The sequence below is a fragment of the Xyrauchen texanus genome, chromosome 48, assembly GCF_025860055.1.
Source record: "Xyrauchen texanus isolate HMW12.3.18 chromosome 48, RBS_HiC_50CHRs, whole genome shotgun sequence".
NCBI classification, from domain to species: Eukaryota; Metazoa; Chordata; class Actinopteri; order Cypriniformes; family Catostomidae; genus Xyrauchen; species Xyrauchen texanus.
The window spans coordinates 12,047,001-12,070,891 of NC_068323.1; the positions used below are offsets into that span (position 1 = coordinate 12,047,001).

The window sequence follows — 23,891 nt, forward strand, 5'->3', positions numbered from 1 at the left end:
GCATAGGGGATAGCAGGTGAATGCATTGGCACTTGTCAATGGTTTCAGAAGTGAGGAAAACATATCTGTTTTGTACAACTTAATGGATAAATGCAACTAACACCTTTCTAGTAAACAAATGTTGCTTTTACGGAGGGCTTTGGAGACCTGCTTGTATGAGTGTCTGATAAAGTTGTATCAGTCAAACCAAAAAACTAAATTAAATAAAAAACAAAAACAACTTTTTGTGTTTTCTATACAAAAAAGCCTTAATGAATTTAATTGAAGACTTAACTGAAGTTGATTGCAGCAAGTATTTTGTTTTGCTCAGATTTCCTGCTTTAACTGGAACAAGGTTAGGCAGGGTTGGGTCTGTGTCATTTTCAGTGGAATGCACAGTGGAAAAGTCTATACATTTTTTTATGCATCCTTGGACCTAACAATGTACGAGTCCAAGACTCAACCAAATGCTCTCTATTATATCTGGCTTTGCTTCAAACTGGTCTCAAATTTACTGCAAGCAAAATAATCAAGTATGGAGTGGCTTCTAATGGGTATCCGATTTGAAAAATCAAACCAGATGCCATATCAAGATTTGTTTAAATGGAACTCCCTTAATGGAAAAGTCACAGAGATGTCTGGGTTAGTGAATATAAAGCGGGTTGCAGATCAGGTGGCCCACATTCACAATCAACAAAGGAAATTCCTTGGCAGCTGGAATATGTGCCTGGAGACTTGCAAACTTCCTCTCGGCAGCATTTCAGAACCTTTCCTCCCATATTCAAGGATAGGATTACACTCCTCCTACAAGGGGTGGAGCTATTGTTGTAGCTCCACCAACAGAAACTTTTTACAGGCCAATCTGTCTCTAAGGTGGTCATGGCTGTCTCCATAGTAACCCAGGGATCTTTAGACATGCAGTCCAGTTTTACAGTTAGTCCCTTAGCATATAACACGAGAAAAGTGTTTGGAGCGGTGGGTAGTAAATGATTGTCAGTGCCTGGAGACGTGGAGTCAACTGTTTAGAGGTTATATTTGCGTCCTTAAGAAGTGGGAGTGTACAGAGCAGACTTTTTCCGCTCACTTGTGCTGCCCCAAAACAGCTGGCACAAGAGAGAGAGAGAGAGAGAGAGAGAGAGAGAGAGAGAGATGAGGGAAGAGTTGAGAAGATAAGAACTGAAAGCGAAGCAGAAATTAGAGCAAGATGGGATTTGACTGGTGGCCCATGTTTTGCTGACTCCTTGTAACTAAATATGATTTATTTATTTATTTTTTACTTAAAATTAGCTTTTAAAGGGTACACATGGCTGTTATGGGAGTCAGACCTCAGAACATAAGGTAAGATTCTTGAATAAGATCCATTTGTTTTTGTACCCCTTAATGTGTTCTCTTATTCTTAGGCATTTAATCATGTGTAGTCGCAAAATTAAAGTCGTTTGTCTAGCTTTCAAAGCCACCTGTGTCTGAGTCAGTGCATTTGGGTGGAATGGTGTGTGCTTTTGAGACCCATGCTTCTGTTAACCCTAGTGTTATATAAATGTCAGATGAGAGAAATAGTCCCATGTAAGCCCCCATTCCCAGCAAAGATGATTGTTTTCTTTCCTGGTTTGACACAGTGAGCCCCATGTGCATTGTGGGTCAACACCCATGTATCAAACGTATGTGAATCCAATGTAATCAAACTGAATAAGTCAAAAGCCTTTTTTTTTTTTTTTTTACAGAAACTTGATTAAAACAGTTTTAATATAAGTCTTGTTGTGTAATGTGCTGATAGTCAACTTGGACTCAAGGCAGGGAGTAGAGGATGTATCATATGCAGTATAATGTTTACTCATCCATTCCTTTGATATAGTCTCATGTCCTTTAATTTCTCCAGTCATCAGCAGATAAAAAATACTTTCCTTATTTGAGAGTAACTGTAATTAATTATTTGGATTTTTATTGATAAGGAATGGGAGTCATTCTGTACCTTGAGACTATTTTTGTCTTGTAATATAGTTCTGGTTTTCCAGAATCATTCATTTCCCCTCTCTTTTGAAAGTTAGATGTTAGTCCATCAAGTATATCGGCATCTCTAGTCATTGAACAACTGGATTTTGTTGCAACTAGCTACTTCAACACTTTGATCATATTTGTGAAGGTTATTTTAATTAACTATAAAGTATAGTAATTTAATTCGTAATTGAAATATATAATTCGTATAATCTCGGATATGGCTTGTTGATGTTTTAAAAAATTTGATGGGCCTCGAACAACATTCCTGTACTTCTTTTTTTTTTTTTGAAGAGAAGAGTCTCTCTCCTCTATATTCTTACCTTATTTATGTGTATTAAGACATACATTAACCAACCCAATCTCATGAAAAGTCATAATAATAGTACAAGATGCGAAATGGTCCGGAATCATACAAGTTGGCTTGTACAAAAACGCACTACTTTTACTCCCATAGAGAAAAATGAATGAACTTGCGAATGTTAATACAATTATTCCTAATTTTATCCCCTAATCCAAACCTAAATCTAATCATTAAGTCTAACCCATACTCAAACATCCCTCACACTAACAATGATTTTAATAGTCAAATAACTCGTGTACACCAGCAGAAAGTAAACCATCTGGATTTGGAACGAGACGAGGGAAGTAGGTTATTGACATCAGTCATTTTTATTGTATAGGCTAAATAAATATAGACTTTCCAATCTTTAAATAAAGTGTTGGATGGGAGGCTAGCTAAAATGTGATGCCTGTATTGTATCGATTTGAAATTCTGTTGATTGAACTCTATGGGAATAAAAGTCGTAACATTTTATCTTCACCATCTCGTACAAAGTATTACAAGTTGTCTTAAGACTATGTTGGAATAATTCCTCTGACAGTATAAGGCATCTGAGCTTTAAGTTTTGGTTGACACTTGGAGGAAAAAGAAGACCAGAGTACTGGTAGGGAGTCCTAATTAAGAGTCCAATTAAATCAAATTAATCTTCCAGAAAACTCAGTCATTTATGAACCTACCTCAGAGGAAACTTGCCTTTCAGTGTTTGCTTTTCCATTTTATGTTCCAGTGGTCACATATAATTACTGTCAGATGTCAAGTGCATGTTTCAAACACTGAACACTTTCAGTTTATTAAAATTGAAAGCTGTCAAAGGCAGTTTCGAGTTAGTTTGATGATAGTGTATTGTGTTTGATGAAGGTAATAGGTTTTAAAAGCAGTTCAGTTCTGTTAAGCCAGACAACAAAATGAGTATAAGGGGTCAACAAGCCCGGCATTATTCTTAGAACAGGTTAGCGTGAGGAATCGGTTACTGCTCACAGCCAAACTATTTGTTCTGCTCCCGTAGTGTTAGCAGAGTGGATTACACAAAAACTTTGCATGTGATATGTCAAAATATTAACACTTATTTTCCCTCAGGCTAGGAAAAACAATGAATCTCAAGTTGTTTCACATTTCAAGGCAATGATGGCATAATGTTTTTGAGCTGTTCATGACTTTAAAGACATATTTTAGATAATGTGATCAATATTTATACAAGCCCTGGCTAATGCTATCTGGAAATACTGAAAGGTAAAAAATTATTTTAAGTGGTGGTGGTGGTTTAGTGGGCTAAAGCACATAACTGTTATCAGAAGGTCGCTGGTTCGAACCCCACAGCCACCACCATTGTGTCCTTGAGCAAGGCACTTATCTCCAGGTTGCTCCGGGGGGTTGTCCCTGTAATAAGTGCACTGTAAGTCGCTTTGGATAAAAGCGTCTGCCAAATGCATAAATGTAAATGTAAATGTATTTTTTGTCAAAAGAAATGATTTAACAAAACAACAGTTGATTGAAGAATGTGGGCTGCTGGCCAAACTTTCCACTGGTCTGAGGGCAATTAAATCCTCTGTGACCACTAACAGAGCCTCAAGGAGAAAGTTTAAAATGCCCAACATATCATCCAGTAACTGATATTGATGAATTAAGGCCTGTTGGCACAGAATTATTCAGTTTTCCCCTTAAAAAAATGTACATTTTAATTCCCAGTCAAAAAGGTAAATGCTTGCACTGCGAGATTTCTTCCAGATTATGAATAGATTTAAGACTTCATTCATATTTTAGTTGTGTGGCTAGAAGCAAAGACAGTAATTAAGTAACTAAATACAGTACAGTAAAAAAATGGTGACAGATAACGAGAAAAGTGTGAAAGTTTTTGGTCAGAGTATGGTTACAGATAGAAAGTGTGGTGATTACAGACAATTCACTTTTCAGTCAATCTTTTAGCCTTTATTTTCCCACAAACTCCACTGAGGTCCAGACAGGAGCAGAGACATAGTTGACTGTTATAGTTTGATAATATATTACATAAACTCAATGAAAGATTTAGTGTAGGACTAAATGTGTCTGAGGTAATAATTTGAGGAACTGGCAAATGGCTTTTATTTAATAAAGGACTTTTATTTTAATAAATAACATGTTCACTTTAAACATGAAAACACTGACTTACTTTTTCTTGTTAACTTCATTTCCTCCTCAGACACCATTATGCTCCAATGACTCCAATGATTTGACAATGGAGGGAGTAGTTGTATCTGAGGATGCTGAACCCCTGCCTGCTGCTTTCAAAAACATTGATGCCCACCATGGGGAGAGACTGGAACTCCAGCTGCCAGAAGATGGCTTTCCTTCCAGCACCAGCCCAGAACTTGGCTCCCCTTCTTCACCCCTTAATCAGCAAGCACAAGGTTCTGCAGTATCAGCACTCCAGTCCAAGGTCAAGGCTCTCTCTGAGCACAAAGCTGCTTGGAAAGAACCTGGAAACAAGAGCCAGTACAAGAGGATGGTTCCAGGGACCTTCTTGTTGGGATACACTCTCACTGACGCTTGGGGTTCCAGCAGCAGTGATGAGGATACAGAACATTGTAAACCTCTGATGTTCCACTTAGGAGAACCCAAGACTCAGGTAGACCTTGTAGAGAGAGATCTTGTAGATTATGATCCCATCTATTCTGCAGCCATGCTGGCAATTCCTTGTGGCCTTGGAGAAGAAACAAGCCTGGAAAACCTCTTGAGTGATGTCTGTAGTACTCAAAATGAAGCTTTCCCATCCAATAAACCATGGATGCCACCGAAGTGCTTCTGTAAATCCATTAGGCCAGAGATGCGGCTTCCAAATGGGGATGTATCAATGGTGAAAGACGGACCAGTTGGAGGAACCTTACCTTGGTCCATTGGCTCCAAAATAGACCACAAGTTTCAAAGGGAACTGCAAAGGTCTGACAGCCTAGAGAGCCACCTATGCAGGTACAATCAAAGTGAGGTAGGACCAGCTATGCTGCAAAGTGGACTCTGGCGGGCCGACAGCTTGGAGAGCATGTGCAGCAATGGAAGCTCACTGTCTTTGGCTGAGAGGGTCGAGATGAACCGCAGCCTTCTCAAACAGATGCTACAAAAAGCCCAGAACAAAGACGCAGAGGGTGGTCAGGTGCAGATGCTAAATAACCCAACACACATCGGAGGAAGAGGTAAAGAGATCAGCTGTGATTTTGAGGCTGTAGAAGACGCTGTTTACAGCAGCACATTTTTGCATCCCTCTGTTCTTTTTTCAGTTGTTTTCCTATGTAAACATGTGCTAGACCGACGTCTTTGGCTGTTGTGCTGTGTCTCGCTGTTTTGTCAGCATCTTGTACTAGGTGACACCTGCATTTAGTTTTTTAGCACAATAACACATTTGGTCTGAACAGCCCTAAGGCCCAAACATACTTCACGCAAGTACACAAACGGAGTGGTCCTATTGTACATACATAACATGTGCTCTTGCATTGCTGTGGTGGTTACAAACCTCGGACCACAAGGGGGCGAAATAGTTTTTTAGGAGCCACCAATCTGGATGTGGTGGAGTCAACATGTCGACAGTTGAGGACTGTGTCCTTTTGTATTTTCTGAAAAGACGACAGAAATATTTTTTGTCCTCAAATTGCTGCTCCGCCGTGACAGTTGTTCATTTCAAAGTTTTCAGTGTGAGCAAAGGGATAGGTTTAGGGTTAGGCTTTGGGCTGGAGTAAGGGGCTTGTAAACCATTCTTATCAACTTATCCTTTCTTGTGCTTTTATGGGTAGTTCATGGTAAAGGTTGGCAGGTTAAGGATAAGGTTAGTGCTATGTTTCCTAGACACAACTTTGTTGTTCCAAGACCCATCAAAATATGTTGATCCAGGAACCTGTGTCACTGTGAAATCCATTTTGATTCGGATGGTACTTAAATCAGAACAACTATCTTGTTTCCGGAGGTTCAGATGTAATCTGCTTTATCTAATGTAAGGCAAGGTACACTATGATGCGTGGCAGAATTAATCTGAGGTTATCAAACAGGTGTTAAATGCCATTAACTCATGCCTGATGAGATGACACTTTCTACTTTAACATGTTTCCATGTTACTCATCAGGATTACATGCACTGGACGAAATGACCTCCAGAATGAAGCAGAGGTCATATAGACACAAGAGCTGGATAATCCAGATATGAGAGGACAGAAGGATTAGAATGAGAATTACACAGATTAAAAATAACTCAAATAAAGGGGTAGAAAGATAAAGAAAGGAAAAGGTAAAGAGAGAAATTCAGATTAATTGTGGTGTATTTGTTGTTGAAACTTTCACTTTCACAGCACCAGAAACATGACCTTGAAATGACAAGTGAGATAAACAACTGGCTTTTTGCTGAAGGGATAACACAGTTCTCTTGATTTAAAATAGAAGCTGCACTGTAGGGGAATTGTGGTATAGTGGAGGGCACAGGCAAATTAATTGTACAGCCATCTTATTTTTCGACAACATTGTAGTTATTTATTAATTTAATGGTCACTTTGTAATCTGGATTCAAACATCTTTGCTGGTATTTGAGGAGAAAGGCATTTGTTTTTTCACTTGCGTTATCAAGGACATCTTAAAGAATGATTCATCATATGCAGAAAACAAATGATCTATACAATGATTTTAACGGTTAACCATCCACTAACTTAAAGACTACTTTTATCAAAACAATTGTATAATTATTTTTAGGGTTGTTGATTTAACGCGTTAATTCAGCACGATTATTTTTACAAAAAATAACGTGTTAAAAAAAATTACGCAATTAATCGCATGCCCAAGGACCATAATAAGGAAGATTCCTGAGAAATGCTTGTAGTACCACCTGTTTACTCCAGAGGGCAGTAAGTGAAATTTCAGCTGTATGAGCAACGTGCAGTTTATACAGTGAAGAAAACACTTCAGTGGGCAGAACACAAACGTTACGTTCTTGCGTTCAAAACACTCAGGGCGCAAATGCGAGCTAAGGTATCTCAAGATGTGTTTAAAGATTGAGTATTAAACTATATTTAACTTGACACAGTGACCTAAACATTTTATGTTTATGACGTAATGCACCTGAGACGCTACACAAGCATGTCTGACGTAGGTGTAAATTGACGGGTCCTTAAACAAACCCTCATAAAAAATCTCCAACTGATTGACAAATTCACTTATAAAATGGATTGCTGTGAACTGTATGCCAATGATTGTCTTATGATCAATAATATGGTAGTAAACAATATATTGTATTATAAAGATGCTTTTTATATTGTCATATTAATTATTAACTCTTCTGCCACAAGAATGTAATGCATTTTAATTATCTAAATGATTTATCTATATATATATATATATATATATATATATATATATATATATATATATATATATATATATATTTTTTTTATATTTAAAAGATAACTATGAATAATTATATATTGATATAAATATGTATAATCATTATATATTGAATTATTGTTATATGAGGGGCTTTCTCAGCAAATATTTGTATATGCGATTAATCGCGATTAATTAATCGGGACACTATGTAATTAATTTGATTAAACATTTTAATCGATTGACAGCCCTAATGTTTTTGCAATATATTTCTGATATGTAAATCAATAATAGAGTGACAATAAATAATGACAATACAAGTGTTTTGTCTAAGTGCAGTCCGATACTGATAGGAACATGCTCAAACAGCCAGCTGTTGCTATCGTTACCTCCTCCGGCAAATGCAACTTCTGTTCACGAGTGTCTATTTTGCTTCAGGTGAAAATACACACTCTGATTTTGTTGAAATATTCCATATGTAACATGTAGAATTAACTGATCTGTTTATTTACCCTTTCCTGTCTTCTCTTACCACAGGTATCTGTGGCCTGAATGCCAATGATTGGGATTCTGCGATATCCCTCCAAGGTAGTGAACCAAGCCAAAGGTGTGCAGCACAGTCTGATGCTCTCACATTACTGTCATACACATTCTGTATTTATTTAGCTTCTAAGAGTGCTAATTGGGTATCAGTGCTTTACTCTTTTATTCTTCAAGATTTCTGTGACTCTCAAAAGTAGTGTGCTCTCATTTCTCTTAAAAAACAGCATCACCACATGTCTAAATGCCTACTGCAGTGCAAGCAGTATACAGTACAAGAGGGAATGTGAGCTCTGGAGACAAAAGCGGCAAAACCAATATTTCACAAGCAGAGGGCCAAGATCATATAATTGACTTTTCCTGCCTCTCTGTCAACTTGAACTTCAACAAAGGAAATAGTTAACCAAATTGTTTCATTTTAACATTCCTTTTGCATTACACACTAAACAGTGTTAAATCTATCAGATAATAAAGTTTCCTGTTAATTATATCAGTAGTAAGGGGGGACACATTATGAGACACAAATGGCACTGAGTTGTCTGAGAATAACTCTTAAATTCTTGATGATTGCTTGAATGATTTCATAAACTTTATGAAATCATACTGTTTAACCTCCTGAGACCCACGCATGACTGCTGTGTGCATTTTCTATTTCACTTTTTGATTTGTAATTAGTAGGCTTAGGACCTAATTAACGAGCAAAAATATATATTTTTTCTTTTTCGAGCAAATAGATTTCATAAAATTGATGATGACAGCTGGACTACATTTTAAGTAATACCAAGCTATAGAAAGGCTAATTTTTTTCCATCAAATAGTTTCTTATGTGTCCAGGAGTGTTGGTTATTCATGTTTTTGAGACCTTATAGACATTACAGCTGATTTTCTATAAAGCTGAATAAATCATTATTATTAAAAGTAATGGCCAGCATCATCAAATCACTGCCAACCATGTTAAGATACAATTATACATTATAAAATTCTGAATCTGTGTACTGATTATCATTGTCCCATGTCTGCCAAACATGTTGAGTGGTTCAAACTTTATCTGCAGACTGAAAACATGTTTTTTCAATATTTGAGGGAACCCGGTCCTAATTTCAACATATGTGGACATCGTGTTTATCAGCACGCTGACGTATGAAAAATTAACAGATGTGTTAAAGCTGCATATCAAACTAAAATAAAAATGCAACCAAACGTAGAGGTTTCTTACCAGAGGCTTGTCATGCTGTTGTGTCAGGTGGCGTGGTGTGCCAGAAGTTTAACCCTTAAATGACAGTATAGAGTCTTGCGAACAGTATTCAGATGGTTTTAATTCATTAAAATTATGCGTTGCATATAGCAAAGCCAAAATATGAGGTTAAGGTCTTAGTATGGCCATATTTCTATATTAAATAAAAATAAGAAAATGCTTTTTATTTTTTGTCATCTTGGACTTAGGGACACCTAGTTGTGTGGATGCACATTTTAGAAAATCACAAGTCACAAAAATGTAATCCAAGAGTGAAAGTGTCTAGCAACAGGGCGGTTTCTGAGATTTAGCGAGTATAGTGTTCAGCTGGTCATGTGATTCTAAAATGGCAGCCTCCATGTGCAGACCCTCTCCATGTAAAGTCAAACAGTTTTTATAAGGTTACTGATATGACTAGAGTCCTCATCTCATGTGAGTGGTTATGATTTTATACTGTAACGAGTTTGTGATGGGGTGCAAGGAGGAAGCAGGCGTCGGATTATCACAAACAAAAACTCGCTTTTCAGTGCAATCTCAAATGCTCATGGGAACTGCACAGTCTTGGGGGGTGTAACACTCTCTATCCCTCACTGGCGTCTGGCTCGCTCTGAACTCTCTCAAACTCTCACTGCAATGACAAACAGCTGTTAGAGACAATCATTGCCAGGTGATTATCCTTACCATTCTCATCTCCTGATCTCGCTCTCCATTCCCAAGCCAGTGCTCAACTACACCCCTACCACCACATATACATATATTTAAATTTTACAATTAATTTATTTAGGAGCAAAAAAATTTAAATGGGGAAGAAATTACTGAATGATATTCAAACATGTTTGATCATGTAAACATTGTCATAGGCCTGTTTAGCACATCACAGTCAGGGAAAAACCAAACACACACATTCAAACTCCGTCAGCCTAATTAGCAGTGACGGCCTGCTCCACTTAATCCCCCCAGCGCGCGCGCACACACACACACACACACGCACACACACACTTTGCACTGGAGCTGACGTGTATCTTTCTCTCTGTCTCTCTCTCCGGCCATCCCACAGGGCCTTTGTGTTGGGCAACGACCTTCCACTAAGCCCTCGCCATGAGCAAGCCAAACGACTGCTGGAGAGAGCGCGTATGAAGGCCCGGTCCAACCCTCTCAAAGCCGACCACACCATCCTACCCATCCAGAGGGACAACCCGTAAGTTTTCGTTGTCTATTTCTCTTTAATCCTTGTCTTGTTGGGGGTTTGAGGTTTAGATTTGTATGCATCATGGGAAGGGAGGGCGTCTACATATGGCTCTATTCAAAACAAAACAAGGAAACCCTTGCTTGTTCACACACACTTGGAAGCTTGTGTGTGGGTTTGTGAGGGGAATGTAAATCTTGGACTGTATTATGTGGTGCTGGACTGAATTGTTTTTGCTAAGGGTGGAGAGAGGCAGCTGATAAAAGGGAGGGGGTGGGGGAGTGTTCAGTGAATTTTTAGTCCCCTTTTTAGAAGCAACAGGTGCTTCTTTCTTTTACACAAGCAGTGTTGTGGACAAAACACTGCATTATAAAGATTCTTTATAAGGTTGTATCTTCCGTGTTTCATGAAGCGGATGCTTCAAAAAGCACAGAAGCAATTCACAAATTATGACAGCATTTATGTTTTTGGGTGAAAAATCCCATTTAGGTGAAGAATCTTTGTTTTTATTTCACAAAAACACTAAGATGTCCATTCGATGGTAAGAGTGAAACTACATCTGTAATCAGAAAGATAATATTAGTCTGAATTTAAAATTATAAACGGGTGTCCTCTGTATTTCCAAGCTCTTCTTCTCGGCTCCACTTCTGCCTGCCATATGTTATAGAAGACAACTTGCATTATACAATGTGTACACATGGCTGGTGCCTCAAAATCCCACTTTCCCATCCAGCGCTCTGTTCTCTACCTCAGCACTTTCACACAAAGACAGTCGAGTGCCGCCCCTAATGGCGGATTCATTGTTTGGTATGACGACAAGCGGTGTGCGTTGCATGACGGCATCCAGAACAGAATATGGCAATTTCAAATGTCACAAAGAAACAAGACACGCAGAGAGAAAAATAATATTCATGGGTTTGTGTAGATGCTACTAGTTTTATTTAGCCACAAATAAGCATATTTGATTAATTTTTCATAAAGAAATTCAATAAAATAAAAAAAAAACATTAAACCAAACAAAAATGATAAACAAAGCAAATAAAAACAAATTATTAATATTATTAATATTATTATAAATAAATAAAATTACATTTGGTCATCCACATTTTGGTTTGAATAAAAAATAAATAAAAAAAAAAGTTCAATAGGAAACAAAGAGATTAAAATTCTCATTTCTAAACTCTCTCTCCAGCTCCTGATTTAATTTGGAGCTCTGAAGAAACTGCTTTGCGTTTTTGCTTCGCTACACCGGTCATGTCTGCCAGCTGTTACATTCCCTCTCCATAATTCCCTCTCTGATTTTCCTTTTTGGGGAAAACAGCTCAGTGGTGTTGGGTAAACTTCTGTCAGCTTGCTCAGGGTAAACTTAACATTTAGCTGTGTCTTGTGGGATTGGTTGTTTAACACACACTCACTGCTCTATAAAGTCCCTTAGGTTTCACAAAACAGTACTCAAAGTTTAATGGGCATAACAATTCCCACTGCACAACAATATTTTCATCTGCATGTAGGCTAGCTGTAGATTACTATTTTATAGTCTTAGCAGAGACGGAATGTTAAAAGGGGCTACTTATGTGTTTGCATTGCTTTTTATGTGCGCAAAAGTCTGTAACATAGAGCAGATGATATTGAAATTCTTTGGGTACTGAGTATAATCTTCTTTAAATGAGTAAAAAAGCAGGACAGGAATGCTGAGGCCACATACAGAGGAGAGGTGTATTTTTCTGCATATTCTTTGTATCCAAGTGCACAAGAATGCAACAAATTTCATGTGTTTGTATGTGTGTGTGTGTGTGTGTGTGTGTGTGTACAGGGAGCTGCTCTCCTGGGTTCGTGTACCCTTACACCAGGCTCCTCTTGTGGGGAAGGAAGGCGTGGCAGTGGTCTCAGGAAACATCAGTGACTCTTCTAGTGGCGACTCTGCATGTGGAACTCGGCATAGACACGGTCAATCCCCTACGCGTGTGCGATTCGAAGATGAATCCGAGAAGGATGCTGAAGTGCGCTACCTGGAACGACTACGTCAGCGTCGCAGGGCTGGAGAAAGAACACAAGGCCTGTTGGTGTCCAAACCCACCTTGTCCTCATACATCAATGGACATAGAGAGATGGGACATGGCTCGAGTGATTCAATATTCTGGAAGGTAAAAGCCAAAAGGAGCTTAGCGAATGGCAACGGCCATTACAAAGGTCCGGTACCAGAGGCGGCAAGCAGACAGTGCGATTCTTGTGGGCCCTATTTTAATGAGGGCAACAGGCCTAGTTTGAACTCGAACTCTCTGTCTTTACCACAAGCAAACGGTGAAGTTGAAGGTAAAACAATACCTTGCTGGGTGGCTCCCACGCTTCCCAATCGCCTTGTCCGCATTGAACAGATTAAGGAGACTTACATTGGGACAGCGAGTTCTGTAATTGTCCAGAGTGATGGAACACATTGTAGCCCTGTGATCAGTGCAGATAACTTGAGCACAAGAGGAACATTCCAGAAGCTGAAAAAGAAGGTGAAGAAACTAGAAAGCAAGCAGGAACCCTTGTATGTCAATGGAGTCCGAGCTCCAATGCCTCCAGACTGCAACAAATTCACACCTAATGGAACTCAGATGTGTCAGTCAAACGGAATAGCAACACTGCCACTCAACCCCTATGCCACTGATCCTGGACCAATGAGGATAACGGGCACATGTAGCCCTGTATCCTGCATCAAAGGCTCTGTGGCTCCTCCCTTGCCTCCAAAAGGAGAGCCTCCCAGTTCCCACCTTCCCCAGCTGACGATTCCAACACTACAGCTTAAAAAATCAGCTCTGAAATCTAGCTCCAAGAACTGTTCAAGTGGTCAGCGGATGGATACACTCATGTCCTCACCAGAGTACCATGTGGTGCATCTGCACTCTTCAGAGGCAGTGGGCACTGTGGGGAGTTGTTTGCAGGAACAGCCTTCTTCTGGGTTGGGTAACTGGGAGGACAGATCTGTGTTGGCGACTCCTAGCCCCCTTGGGCCCTTATCTAGAACGAGCCCAGATATGTATGCTCGAAACGTACCCTTTCAGGGCGAAGAAAGGTCTCAATCAGCAGGTTTGTTCATTTTAATGGTCTAATAGCATTTTAAAATGTATTATTGTTATCATTTAGAAGACACTTTTAACCAAAGTGACAATTTTCCTGGAAAAACAATTGGTTTAGGGTCGTGTCTAGATAGTAACGCTTGTTCTCCTTAAGATATTCACATGCAATATTAATACACTTGGTTTATTTGGAATCCTACTGGAACCCGAATACTAACCTAGACAGCAGCGAATTTCATGATACTTACTCTGAAAAATGTTTACTGTATAGACACAACTAGGGTAAAATGCCTTGCTCAAGGTCACAATAATAACTCATGCATCACCCCTTGTAGGACTCAAACCAGGAGCCTTCATGATAATAGTCCTGAAATTAAACCACTCTGACACAAATTCATTTTTCAAGACATCACCACATCTTTCCCTTTGTTTGCTTTTTTGTTGTTAAGACCGAAACAGACACTACACAAGTACATGAACTGGTGTTTCTAGCTACGCTAGCTCAATTTTGTGCATTGTTGCGTTCCAAAATGTATTGGACCTCAATTCATAACACATCACAAGTTCAATAACATGTGTTGCAGGCTAAAGAGGTGCTGTAGCAGACATTAGTGTAAACTGTCTGCTTCTACTGTGAGATTTCTCTTTCAAGCTAGCTAATGTTATGGCAGAGAAACAGTTTAAAAAGAATATTGCTGAAAAAGTATGTTAAAGTCAATAAGTTATAGTAACTTACATGAATAAGAACATATTCAGTTTAATGTCACAGACTTTTGAAAGTAACTATCGCTCCATTTGGTACAGAGTTTGTTAACGCCACAGAAAGGCATGAATGTACGTTAAGCATGTTCAGCCAGTCAAAGCATTGGCAATGTGCTAGCAAAGTGCTCGCATTTATGTAAAGTATGTTTCTGGCTGTAGGATGATAAACAACAGCACAAAATCACTACTCAACAGTTGCTAATGCATCACAAGTAACAGATGTTGTTCTGTTTCACACCATCACTCAGATCTCTTAAGACTGATCTTGATGCCACAAGGGATGAAACTAATGTTTGCCCTAGTGAATGTTAGATTTTAAATACATGTTTGCACAATGTAATCTACAAATTAATTAGTTTTACACAGAAGCAGGATAACCCATGTGCCCTGGTTCAGTCAGCAAGGTGTCACCTTTGGATGTGTACATGTGAGCCTCTCTTCAATGCTTTCCTGCCGCAGTGGGATTTTCCAGATCAGCAGATCCATACTGCCCTAGTGGGGTTATCCCACAGTGGGCTAGTCAATAGTGTGATCAGCAACTATTCTCTTCCTGTCTCTCTCACTCCCAAACCCCTTTTTTTCCACCTTATGTGTGGGCTCTTTTACATGTATGTTTCAGTTATACCAGATGCTTCACAATGTTATTTTCAGGGTTCCCACTTATTTTGAATATCCATGTCTTTTGCAAATGTTTGTGATTACTGGTTATTTAAAAATATATATTTTTGTAGAGATTGCACTCACAAAGAGCAATTTCTAGCTGATGAAATATACAGCTTAGCATAACAACAACATTATAATTCACTACAGAGATCTCCATTTCCTATAAATTACTGTAATTTACTCATAATAATAATAATTACATAATTGTACTCAATTAAAACCCATTGTTAGTGTGGATTTGTTGTACATTATGAAAAGTAACCCATTTCATCCATCATCCCTTGGTATGTACAGCTACATTTTCTGTTTCTACTAAGATATGGAACAGCTTCAGGCAACAGGACAGATGGGATCTGATGCATTATCTAGCAGTGCTGATTCAACCCAAACTCAGCTGAATGATGGACATGTCAGAGGGCCAATCAGACCAGTCCATCAAAGGGAGAACGGCCCACAGTGAGTACAGAGTGAAAGAGAGGGTGGAACAGATAAATGATCTGTTTAAAAAAAAACTACTGGTAAAACCGACCCTATGCAAGTGCAACCTCCCTCTCTATAATCCCCTTTTTAGTTTTTGACTTTAACAAACTAGATCCTTTGCAAAGTTATCCAATCCTGATTTAATTTCCGGGCCCCACAATCATACGGATTGCTCTGGCACTTCAGGCTCAAAGTAGGTCAGGAGAGATGTGAGATTTCCCTTCTTGTGCCATGCTTGTAAATTACCATGCTGCACTCTAGTGGTTGAGAATCACAATTATACAAACATTACAACTACTTACTTAAATGCAGTTTATTCATTCCAGCTAAAAGGGACAAAAAGAGAAAAACATGTAGAGTCAAAGCGATTGGCTTCTTATATTCTTATAAACAATCTGTCTCTAAATAACTAAATATATAATGAAATAACCTTATTGTGACTTACAAAGAGCTTACTGTCCTGTTTTTCAGATTGGGTTCAAACACAGAGCAGCGAGAAGGGCGACCCAAACTCTCCCTACGGCGGTTCTTCTCTGCTATGGGACTGAACAGTATGGGTCTGCTGGGGAAGGGACGATCCAGCAGCATGGACCAGCTCAGCCTGCATCCTAAACCCAACTCAAACCCAAGCCCAGTCTCACCCTCAACATCCCCAAGCCCCACACACAAACACCACCACCAGCTGAAGAAAGCTCCCTCGCTGCAGACCATACGATTGGTTAGCATCTACTATACTGTCAACAACTTTAAGTCTCTTAAAAACTTCAATGCTTTTTAACTATGTGAATTTGTTTCTTATGAAAGCTTTTAAGGTCAGTTGATGTGAGTAGATACAGACACCAAAAACACATTTTACAATAACTTTCACAGACTTACTATTTGGTGTTACATTGTAACATTTGTTCCCAAACTTTCAGACTATCTAGCCATATTTAACTCACTAGAATAACATTTTAAACGTTGTGAATGCAAAAAATATTTAGACATTCCCCTTTTAATGATTAGATTGATTATTGTTGTTCACCTTAATTCCTCGTCACACCATCCATATTTTTGTGTGAGTGACGGCAACTGTGGGCAAATTAATAGGCAATTCGCGATAAAGCCCTTTTGATGTTGACGCCTACAAAGTTAGCATGGACAATAGGCCGTTATTTTAATTGATGTCTATGGAGGAGATGCTTCACATCATTTTTGACAGGAAACAGCTCAACATTTAATGGATAAACCGCCTTTCTGTTAATTCTCCAAATATTTTACATTGAACAATCCTTTTGGAGTGAACTATGTGTGGCGTTTACTATGATAAAATCGCTGTTTTATAAGTGAAGTCACGGACGATATTACTACCGGAAGGTGTCAGTTTACGGCTCACTCCATTCATTTGTGTAGCATCAACAAACTGTCGTAAAATGCTAGTTGATCGTTACAGCCGTTATGCTCTCGCCAATGATAGAACTGTGAAGGTTGTTGCTTCCTTACTATAAATATCTCTGGTTCGCGCCAATTATGAAAATTATAGTGTTTTTGGACTTCAGACGTATGCGAATATACGATCATTTTGTATTTGAATATCTGATGCTATCAGTAATGCTCACAATGTAAATAATGTTATGTCAATAAAACATTGCATGACATCAGGTAGCATATATATTTTACCTAGGTATATTTCCCGCCCTTTTCCTCCGTATTTTTGTGCGCATCACACTCTGGGAACCAGCATTATACAATATTTGAATGGCGACTATATTCATTATTAGGCTTTTATTTATGTTTTATTTTGTAGATCAACATTTTAAAGGGATACAATTATCTTCGCATGCTTTTATTTGTACATTTATTTGTTTGGTTTCAATGTGTTGTAGGCCTAATGTCTAGGCTAATGTGGCTAATCAGTAGCAGTTATAAATAATAAAAGCGGCTCTGACAATATCATTTCTCACCGCTAGGGTTCTCCATTTCTCCAACTGAGGAGATCCTCGTCGGCTCAAAACCTTCAATTTTCCAGGAAGAAAGACCGTTCATTTGCATATACACAAGGAGAACTGCCATGTAGCCCTGTACTGTCCAGGTAACGCGTTTGACCCTTGTGTGACCTTTGGGATAATTTATTTTATTTATTTATTTTTTCATTTTTGTGTTTTCGAGCATTTTTGCTGTGTAAATGCCAACGGCATACATTTTGCCAAAGGTGTGTAAATGCCAACGGCATACATTTAGCCAAAGGTGTTTATTTTGGGGAGAATTTTGATATTGCAACCTCAGTTCCTTTAATACATCTATAATACACTGTGTATACAAAATAGTTACACGCAGGACCTTCAGGACAAAAATGTCCCCACTGAAACCTATTAAAACTGCAATATTTGATCCCAGTGACATTAAAGCATAAATTCATGAATTCTGTGAATTATGTTTTTGTTGCAGATTCATGGCTTCAAAATTTATATTTTTTATATTTTCAACCAGACGGCACAATTTTTCTCATGTTTAGCCTATTGAGCAAATACATGCTTTTTTCCTATTTTCTGTTTGCTGTATTATAGAGCACTGCAGGCCAATTGAATAAATGATGCAGCTAAAATTGTGTGGGTGTGGATGTCAGGGTGTGTTTTGTATGAGTGTATTGAGAAATTTGTGTGTAAAAAAAACAACAACAGTGGCATTCTATGTAAACAAACTGGCATTTAAAGGTTTCAAATCCTGAAACGAATGAATATTTGGTAGTTATCAGGACTGATGTTGGTTAAAAAAAATGAACTCATTGAAAGTGGAAAATAATATTAATATATTATATTATTATGGCAGTTTTTTGACATGGACATTTTTGTTCTCTAAGGACCTCTGAGTAACTTTTTTTTTACTGATGTACAAGGGTTAAATACGAAATACAAACTAATAATGTATTATTATAGAATAACAAACACTCATCTTGAAATTTCTGATTCATACTACAAAATAAAAAAGCAGATATATTATATAATATTTAATAACATTATATTATATGCAATGTCTTACATAGGGTTAACTTTCAAAAAAGGGCAACTGTCATGATGGTGAAACTGTGGTTTTACTTGACATACTGTAAGTTGGAGTACCATGTAAATATCATTATATATGAATGTTAATCAAATTGTGCGATGTTAAACATCAACTATCATGTGCAAAAAACTAATATAGTGTTACAATGTGATACCATCCCTAAACTGATACTGCCATAGTAATTGTCAATATTATTTAATACTTCTGAACATAACATTACTTGATCATAATAAATTTGTCTATTTACCCCTTTGTCACCTTCGAGTGGTGAATGAAGGCAATTTGTTCTATGGAGCATGCAATGTCCAGACAGCTGTCGTGTTGTGCAACGGGGATAAGTATTTTCCATTGATTGGGTGAGCAGCAGTGATAAAAAGAGGGAGAGAGGTAGGCGGAGGAGGATAAAAATAGAGATGTGTGGGTTTGCCAAAGAAAGAAATGGAATGCGGGGAATGATCTCCAGTCTACAAGCTGCTGCTAAATTCAGTCTCTAGCGCATATTAGCAGATGCTGCCCTTAAGAACGTATGTGTGTTTGGGTGGTTCACAGTGTCATGTAGTGTGTTTGTCTCTGCAATTGTGACTTGATAGCACCTCTGAGTCAATAATTGTTTTAATGTGTGGGTGGATTTGGGTGGTTTAGGAGGACATTCTTTTAGGTTACAAATTGGTAATTACAAGGGTGTTATAAAATAAATAAGAAAGACAGATAGATAGATGTCCATAAAGTTTTAAGAAGTTAAGTAGCTAAATCTGTCTGTGTGTGTGTGTGTGTGTGTGTGTGTGTGTGTGTGTGTGTGTGTGTGTGTGTGTGTGTGTGTGTGAGGAGTCTCCAGCATGCCTTGAGTGTAGAGGATGTGGGCCGGCCAAGTGCAATTCGCCCAGTGGGACGTGTAACTCAGGCCTTCCCTGATGGGACCATCTCGCTGGAGCTCTCCAGACCTCCCAACGGCCCCTTCGGCTTCCTCATCTCACGAGGCAAAGGCAGGCCAGACTCAGGTAAGAGGCCAAATGGAGTGAGTACAAAAATGGGGACTCCTACATAACCTATATCTCAGGGATTTAAACACCATTGGCATATAATGCTACATGGGTTGCTGACATCAACTGATTTTAGTAGTTGTCCAGCCTTATATTCATATGATAGTTATTGCATTCACGTGCAACCCTGATATTCTTGACCTAGGAGATTCTTGCTAGGTGAAGAGCATTGATGATTGGTTAAAACTAATTATAGATGGGGTTTGGACACGACAATCTTTATGCATTTTCCTCAACAAACTACTTCTGAAACAACGTGCATAGCATAAACGAAGGCTTGGTTTTACTAGGATGCTTTGGTTTGTTCACGAGAAAAAAGTTAATCTTTCCATTTTATAGATTAGGCTTAAGAAATCTGAATCTGCTCATATCTCAGTTTTGACTAAATGTGTAGTTACTCATTTTTTACTTCTCTAATAAATGCTCTGTGTCTACAGGGGTGTATGTTGAAGAAATGGGCGACAGCAATACTGAAAAGCTCTACGCGGGTTTACTTGGAGTTGGGGATGAGATTCTGGAGGTGAACGGCGAAAAGGTTGCAGGACTCAGTATGGACCTGGTGACCCGTTTAATGACTCAAAACAGCACCGCTTCTATCCGTGTGCTCCGGCACCGAAGACTCCAGCGCTAATTATGAAGAGCGTAAACTTTGTTTTTTGAGTCTTGTACTGACTTATAATGGTCTGTTTGGGTGATATCTAGTTGATATCTAATTGATTACTCAAGACTATCAGCGCTGAAGTCAGAGAAGAGTTTGTATAACTGGCAGTGTTACGTTTTGCTGCTCTTTTGAGCTTAGATGGTCAGAACATTGTTTTGTGCACTTTTAAGCAATGATGTAAAGGAAAGTGACGTTCCTTTATGCTGTTCTTTTACAGCAGTGGTTCTCAACCTTTTTGACTCCAAGGCCCCCCATTGTTGGAGAAAATATTTGAAGGCCCCCCATGTTGGGTATTAGATAATTATATTATAAGATATTTCTTAAAACTTGTGATTCCAGAAATGTCTAGAACTGTATATTCTTCATAAAAAGCAAGCTGTTGAAGGGAGTATTACATTTTTTGCATTATCAGTAAGTTGAATTTTAATAATTATAATAATCTATTATATTTTAAATAATTGTAAGAGATCTTTAGGCCCCCCTGGAAGTGTGCCAATGCCCCCTAGTGGATCCTGACCCCCTGGTTGAGAACCACTGCTTTACAGCACTGTGCAATAATGCATTAATCTCAATAATGCAAGTTAAGCTCAATCAACAGCATTTGCGGCATAATGTCTATTACTACAAAAAATGGACTTGTCCCTTGTTTATCAAAACAAAGAGAGCAAAAATTGCAGTTACAATTAGGCACTTGCTATGGAAGTGAATGGGGCCAGTCTAAAATTATTAAAATACACACGATTCAAAAGTATAGTCACAGGATGTAAATATTATACATGTTCACATTATGTTAGTGATAAGTCAAGCATTTTACGGTGTTTACCCGACAACAGAGTTACCTGCATTACATTTTCATGAAAACAAAGTTGTAATAATGGTTATAACTTTACATAGATAAGGTCAGTAAGCAATTTTATCACACTAAAATCATACTATCACACTATTTTTTTTATGTCTTGTGGCTATACTTTTGAAACTGTGTGTATTTTTATTGGCTGGCCTCATTCACTTCTGTTGTAAGTGCCTTACTGTAAACAAGATTTTAGCTTTATTTAATATTCGGATAAATGAACGAGGGATGAGTACAAATTGTTTTTGTGATATTCAACATTCTACAAATGCTGTCAATTGAGTTTAACTTCTATTCAACCCGGAACATTCCTTTAAGCTTACGTTATAATGGCAAATATACAGTGAGTTTTCTATGGTACCTCAAAAAGACCTACATTTTATACAACTAGAATGCTACTATATAAAAATGTATATATTTTTTAATTCAATATTATATTGCTGTGGTACAATTAAATGAATGAATGACAAGTGTACTTCAAGTACTGAAGATACATTTACTATAAACAGATTATGAAGAACTGAAGTATTATTGTAAAGGACAATGTCAATGCATCTAGGCTTAAATGTGTAGGCCAAAATGACCAACGAAAGATTAATGATCTTTTTATAATTCAATTATTCATAAAATTTTGTTTTCCATTTCATTCAGAGCCTCAGTTGCTTTTGCATTCAGACTTCAAAAAGTCTCCATGCTGCTGACAAATACACAGAACTATGTTGTGCTCAATGCAAAATGGTTTAAATATTCTCTTTAAAATGCTCACCAGCATAGAGCTCAACACTCAAGCTGTAATTGCATTGATCTTGAACTCCAAATGCTCTTTAGCAAATTGGCTCAATATCTCTCCACGAGTCAGCATATTGTAATGCCTCTGCAGTGCAATCCAACACCATTGGTGTGCTGTCTTAAGGATATCAGTATTACAGTGCACGCAACACGAAAAGCTACCAACCTAATGTATTTTGTTACATTTATATATGTGCTCCTATAAAATGGCTTTTGTGGGATAGCTTTGCTTTTTCATTCTAAGATTTGTGTGCTGGAAGATATCAATTTAAATATGAAATAACCTTGTATGTTGTTTGATTTACAATTAAGCATTATTCTTTGTTGTGAATACAGTCAGGGCTGAGGGCATTGTTATGCCATGATTTTGCTCTTTTTACGCCTCTTATCCACACTGTTTTCCTCCACCGAAATCATTCCATAACCCAGGGGGTAACCACCGAAATCATTCCATAACCCAGGGGGTAACCCCCCCATAATCAAAACAAGCAAGTACAACCCTCTCCAATATTTATACCATGATCATATCCCTATTATATTGCCTATGTGCGTATTTATGTTACTATGGTGCAAACAGACCTCAGTGTTCAAAAGGGCTATAGAGTTATCTTCAAACGCCTGGACTAAATGCATTAATATTTTGGTAAGTTTCAATAAATATATTGAATACTTTGCTCAGCAATATTCTCTTCAAACTGTTGCTCTGCCATGAAGCTCTGCATTGACTTGAAAGAGAAAACTCTCTGTATCAGCAGACAGTTAAAACTAATCTTGCAATAGCACCCCTTGTGGCCACATTGACAATGCAACACATACTAGCATTGTGTTATGAATTGCCGTCTGACAAATTTTGGAACTCACAAAATCGAGCTTGCGTATCTGCATTCATTGTATTTGAATAGAGACCATATTTTGGCCTTAATTCTTTTTAAATGCAAGGATTTTGCTGTTTACACCTCTCTTTCACATAGATACAGAATTTTCTTAAAATTCTTTAAATTGTTAAAAAACGTAACAATTCTAACACGCTCTCCATTACTTAATTTTTTGGAACACTATAAGGTTAGGAAACTGAAAACGGAGCTCTCAAACGAAAACAAATTAGTGTGGATGTGGCCTAACATTATAACTTTTCATAACATTGCTCGATGTAGGAGTATTATGAACGCTGTTGCAGTGTGGATGAGAGGCATAAATGTAGAGAAGTTATTAGTTGGCCTCTATAGGGACTGTGCAGTTATATACACAGTAGCTATGTGAACAGGTATTTTATGTTATAGTTGCTACTGTATTGCCCCAATTAACATCCAGAATCACAGCTATCCATATTATAAATATTGGTTTGGCTTTGTTCAAGGAAAAAGATGCTTGACAGTGATACTCTATTATTATAAGAGTTACAAAGGGTCCAACAAAGAACAAAACCTAGCTTTGAAGCACAATCTACTCCTCATAATCTCATTGGGTCCTAGACCTTTTGTTGAAAACAAATCATGCCAAATGGCCTTTAAGAGCTCTGGATTGGGGTTTTCAGTGGTAAAGTGGCAAAACAAGGTTTGAAGACCTCAAAGCTGTTGAAGAGGGTCTTGGTTCCTCCAGCTGTCAGGGTGAAGGGGTCTGTTTGCGGATCAATGTTTTGCCTGTCCTCCACTATTGATTAGACAGTGATTGATCCCATCCTGACCACCATCATTCACATCTCGCATGCCGCAAGATTCTAATATCTAGAATTTCAAAAGCAACAATATTTGATGTCAGGTGATCATATTTGATTGATGATTCTCTTACGGAAGCATACATGAGACACCCAAAATTTTATGAAAATGGGAGACAGGGTGTATCTTAAACAGATTATCACGATTTTAGGATGGAGGTTTACAGCAGGTCATTGCTATGTGGTTGCTAAGTCTTTAGGTTTCCAGAAAAAGCAATTGCACACTC

The 23,891-nt window shown here is 38.0% G+C and overlaps 1 protein-coding gene across 1 annotated transcript; it reads left to right on the forward strand.

The window, feature by feature from the left end:
* The first annotated feature begins 1,096 nt into the window (after positions 1–1,096).
* On the forward strand, positions 1,097–22,640 carry LOC127639354 (uncharacterized protein KIAA1614-like). The gene is made up of 10 exons (XM_052121310.1): positions 1,097–1,317; positions 4,491–5,478; positions 8,179–8,248; positions 10,473–10,613; positions 12,415–13,673; positions 15,406–15,544; positions 16,040–16,286; positions 17,518–17,639; positions 19,436–19,608; positions 20,088–22,640. Exons 2-10 carry the CDS (start codon positions 4,527–4,529, stop codon positions 20,279–20,281), a joined length of 3,297 nt encoding a protein of 1,098 aa, XP_051977270.1. The 5' UTR covers positions 1,097–1,317; positions 4,491–4,526; the 3' UTR covers positions 20,282–22,640.
* Positions 22,641–23,891: the final 1,251 nt, after the last annotated feature.

What these genes read in the sequence shown, in the direction of transcription:
- LOC127639354 (XM_052121310.1), top strand. Translation starts at nt 4,527, where the DNA reads ATGGAGGGAGTAGTTGTATCTGAGGATGCTGAACCCCTGCCTGCTGCT. An exon ending in AACACACATCGGAGGAAGAG is followed by an intron (nt 5,479 to 8,178) that starts GTAAAGAGATCA and finishes CTCTTACCACAG; the next exon opens with GTATCTGTGGCCTGAATGCC. An exon ending in GGTAGTGAACCAAGCCAAAG is followed by an intron (nt 8,249 to 10,472) that starts GTGTGCAGCACA and finishes GCCATCCCACAG; the next exon opens with GGCCTTTGTGTTGGGCAACG.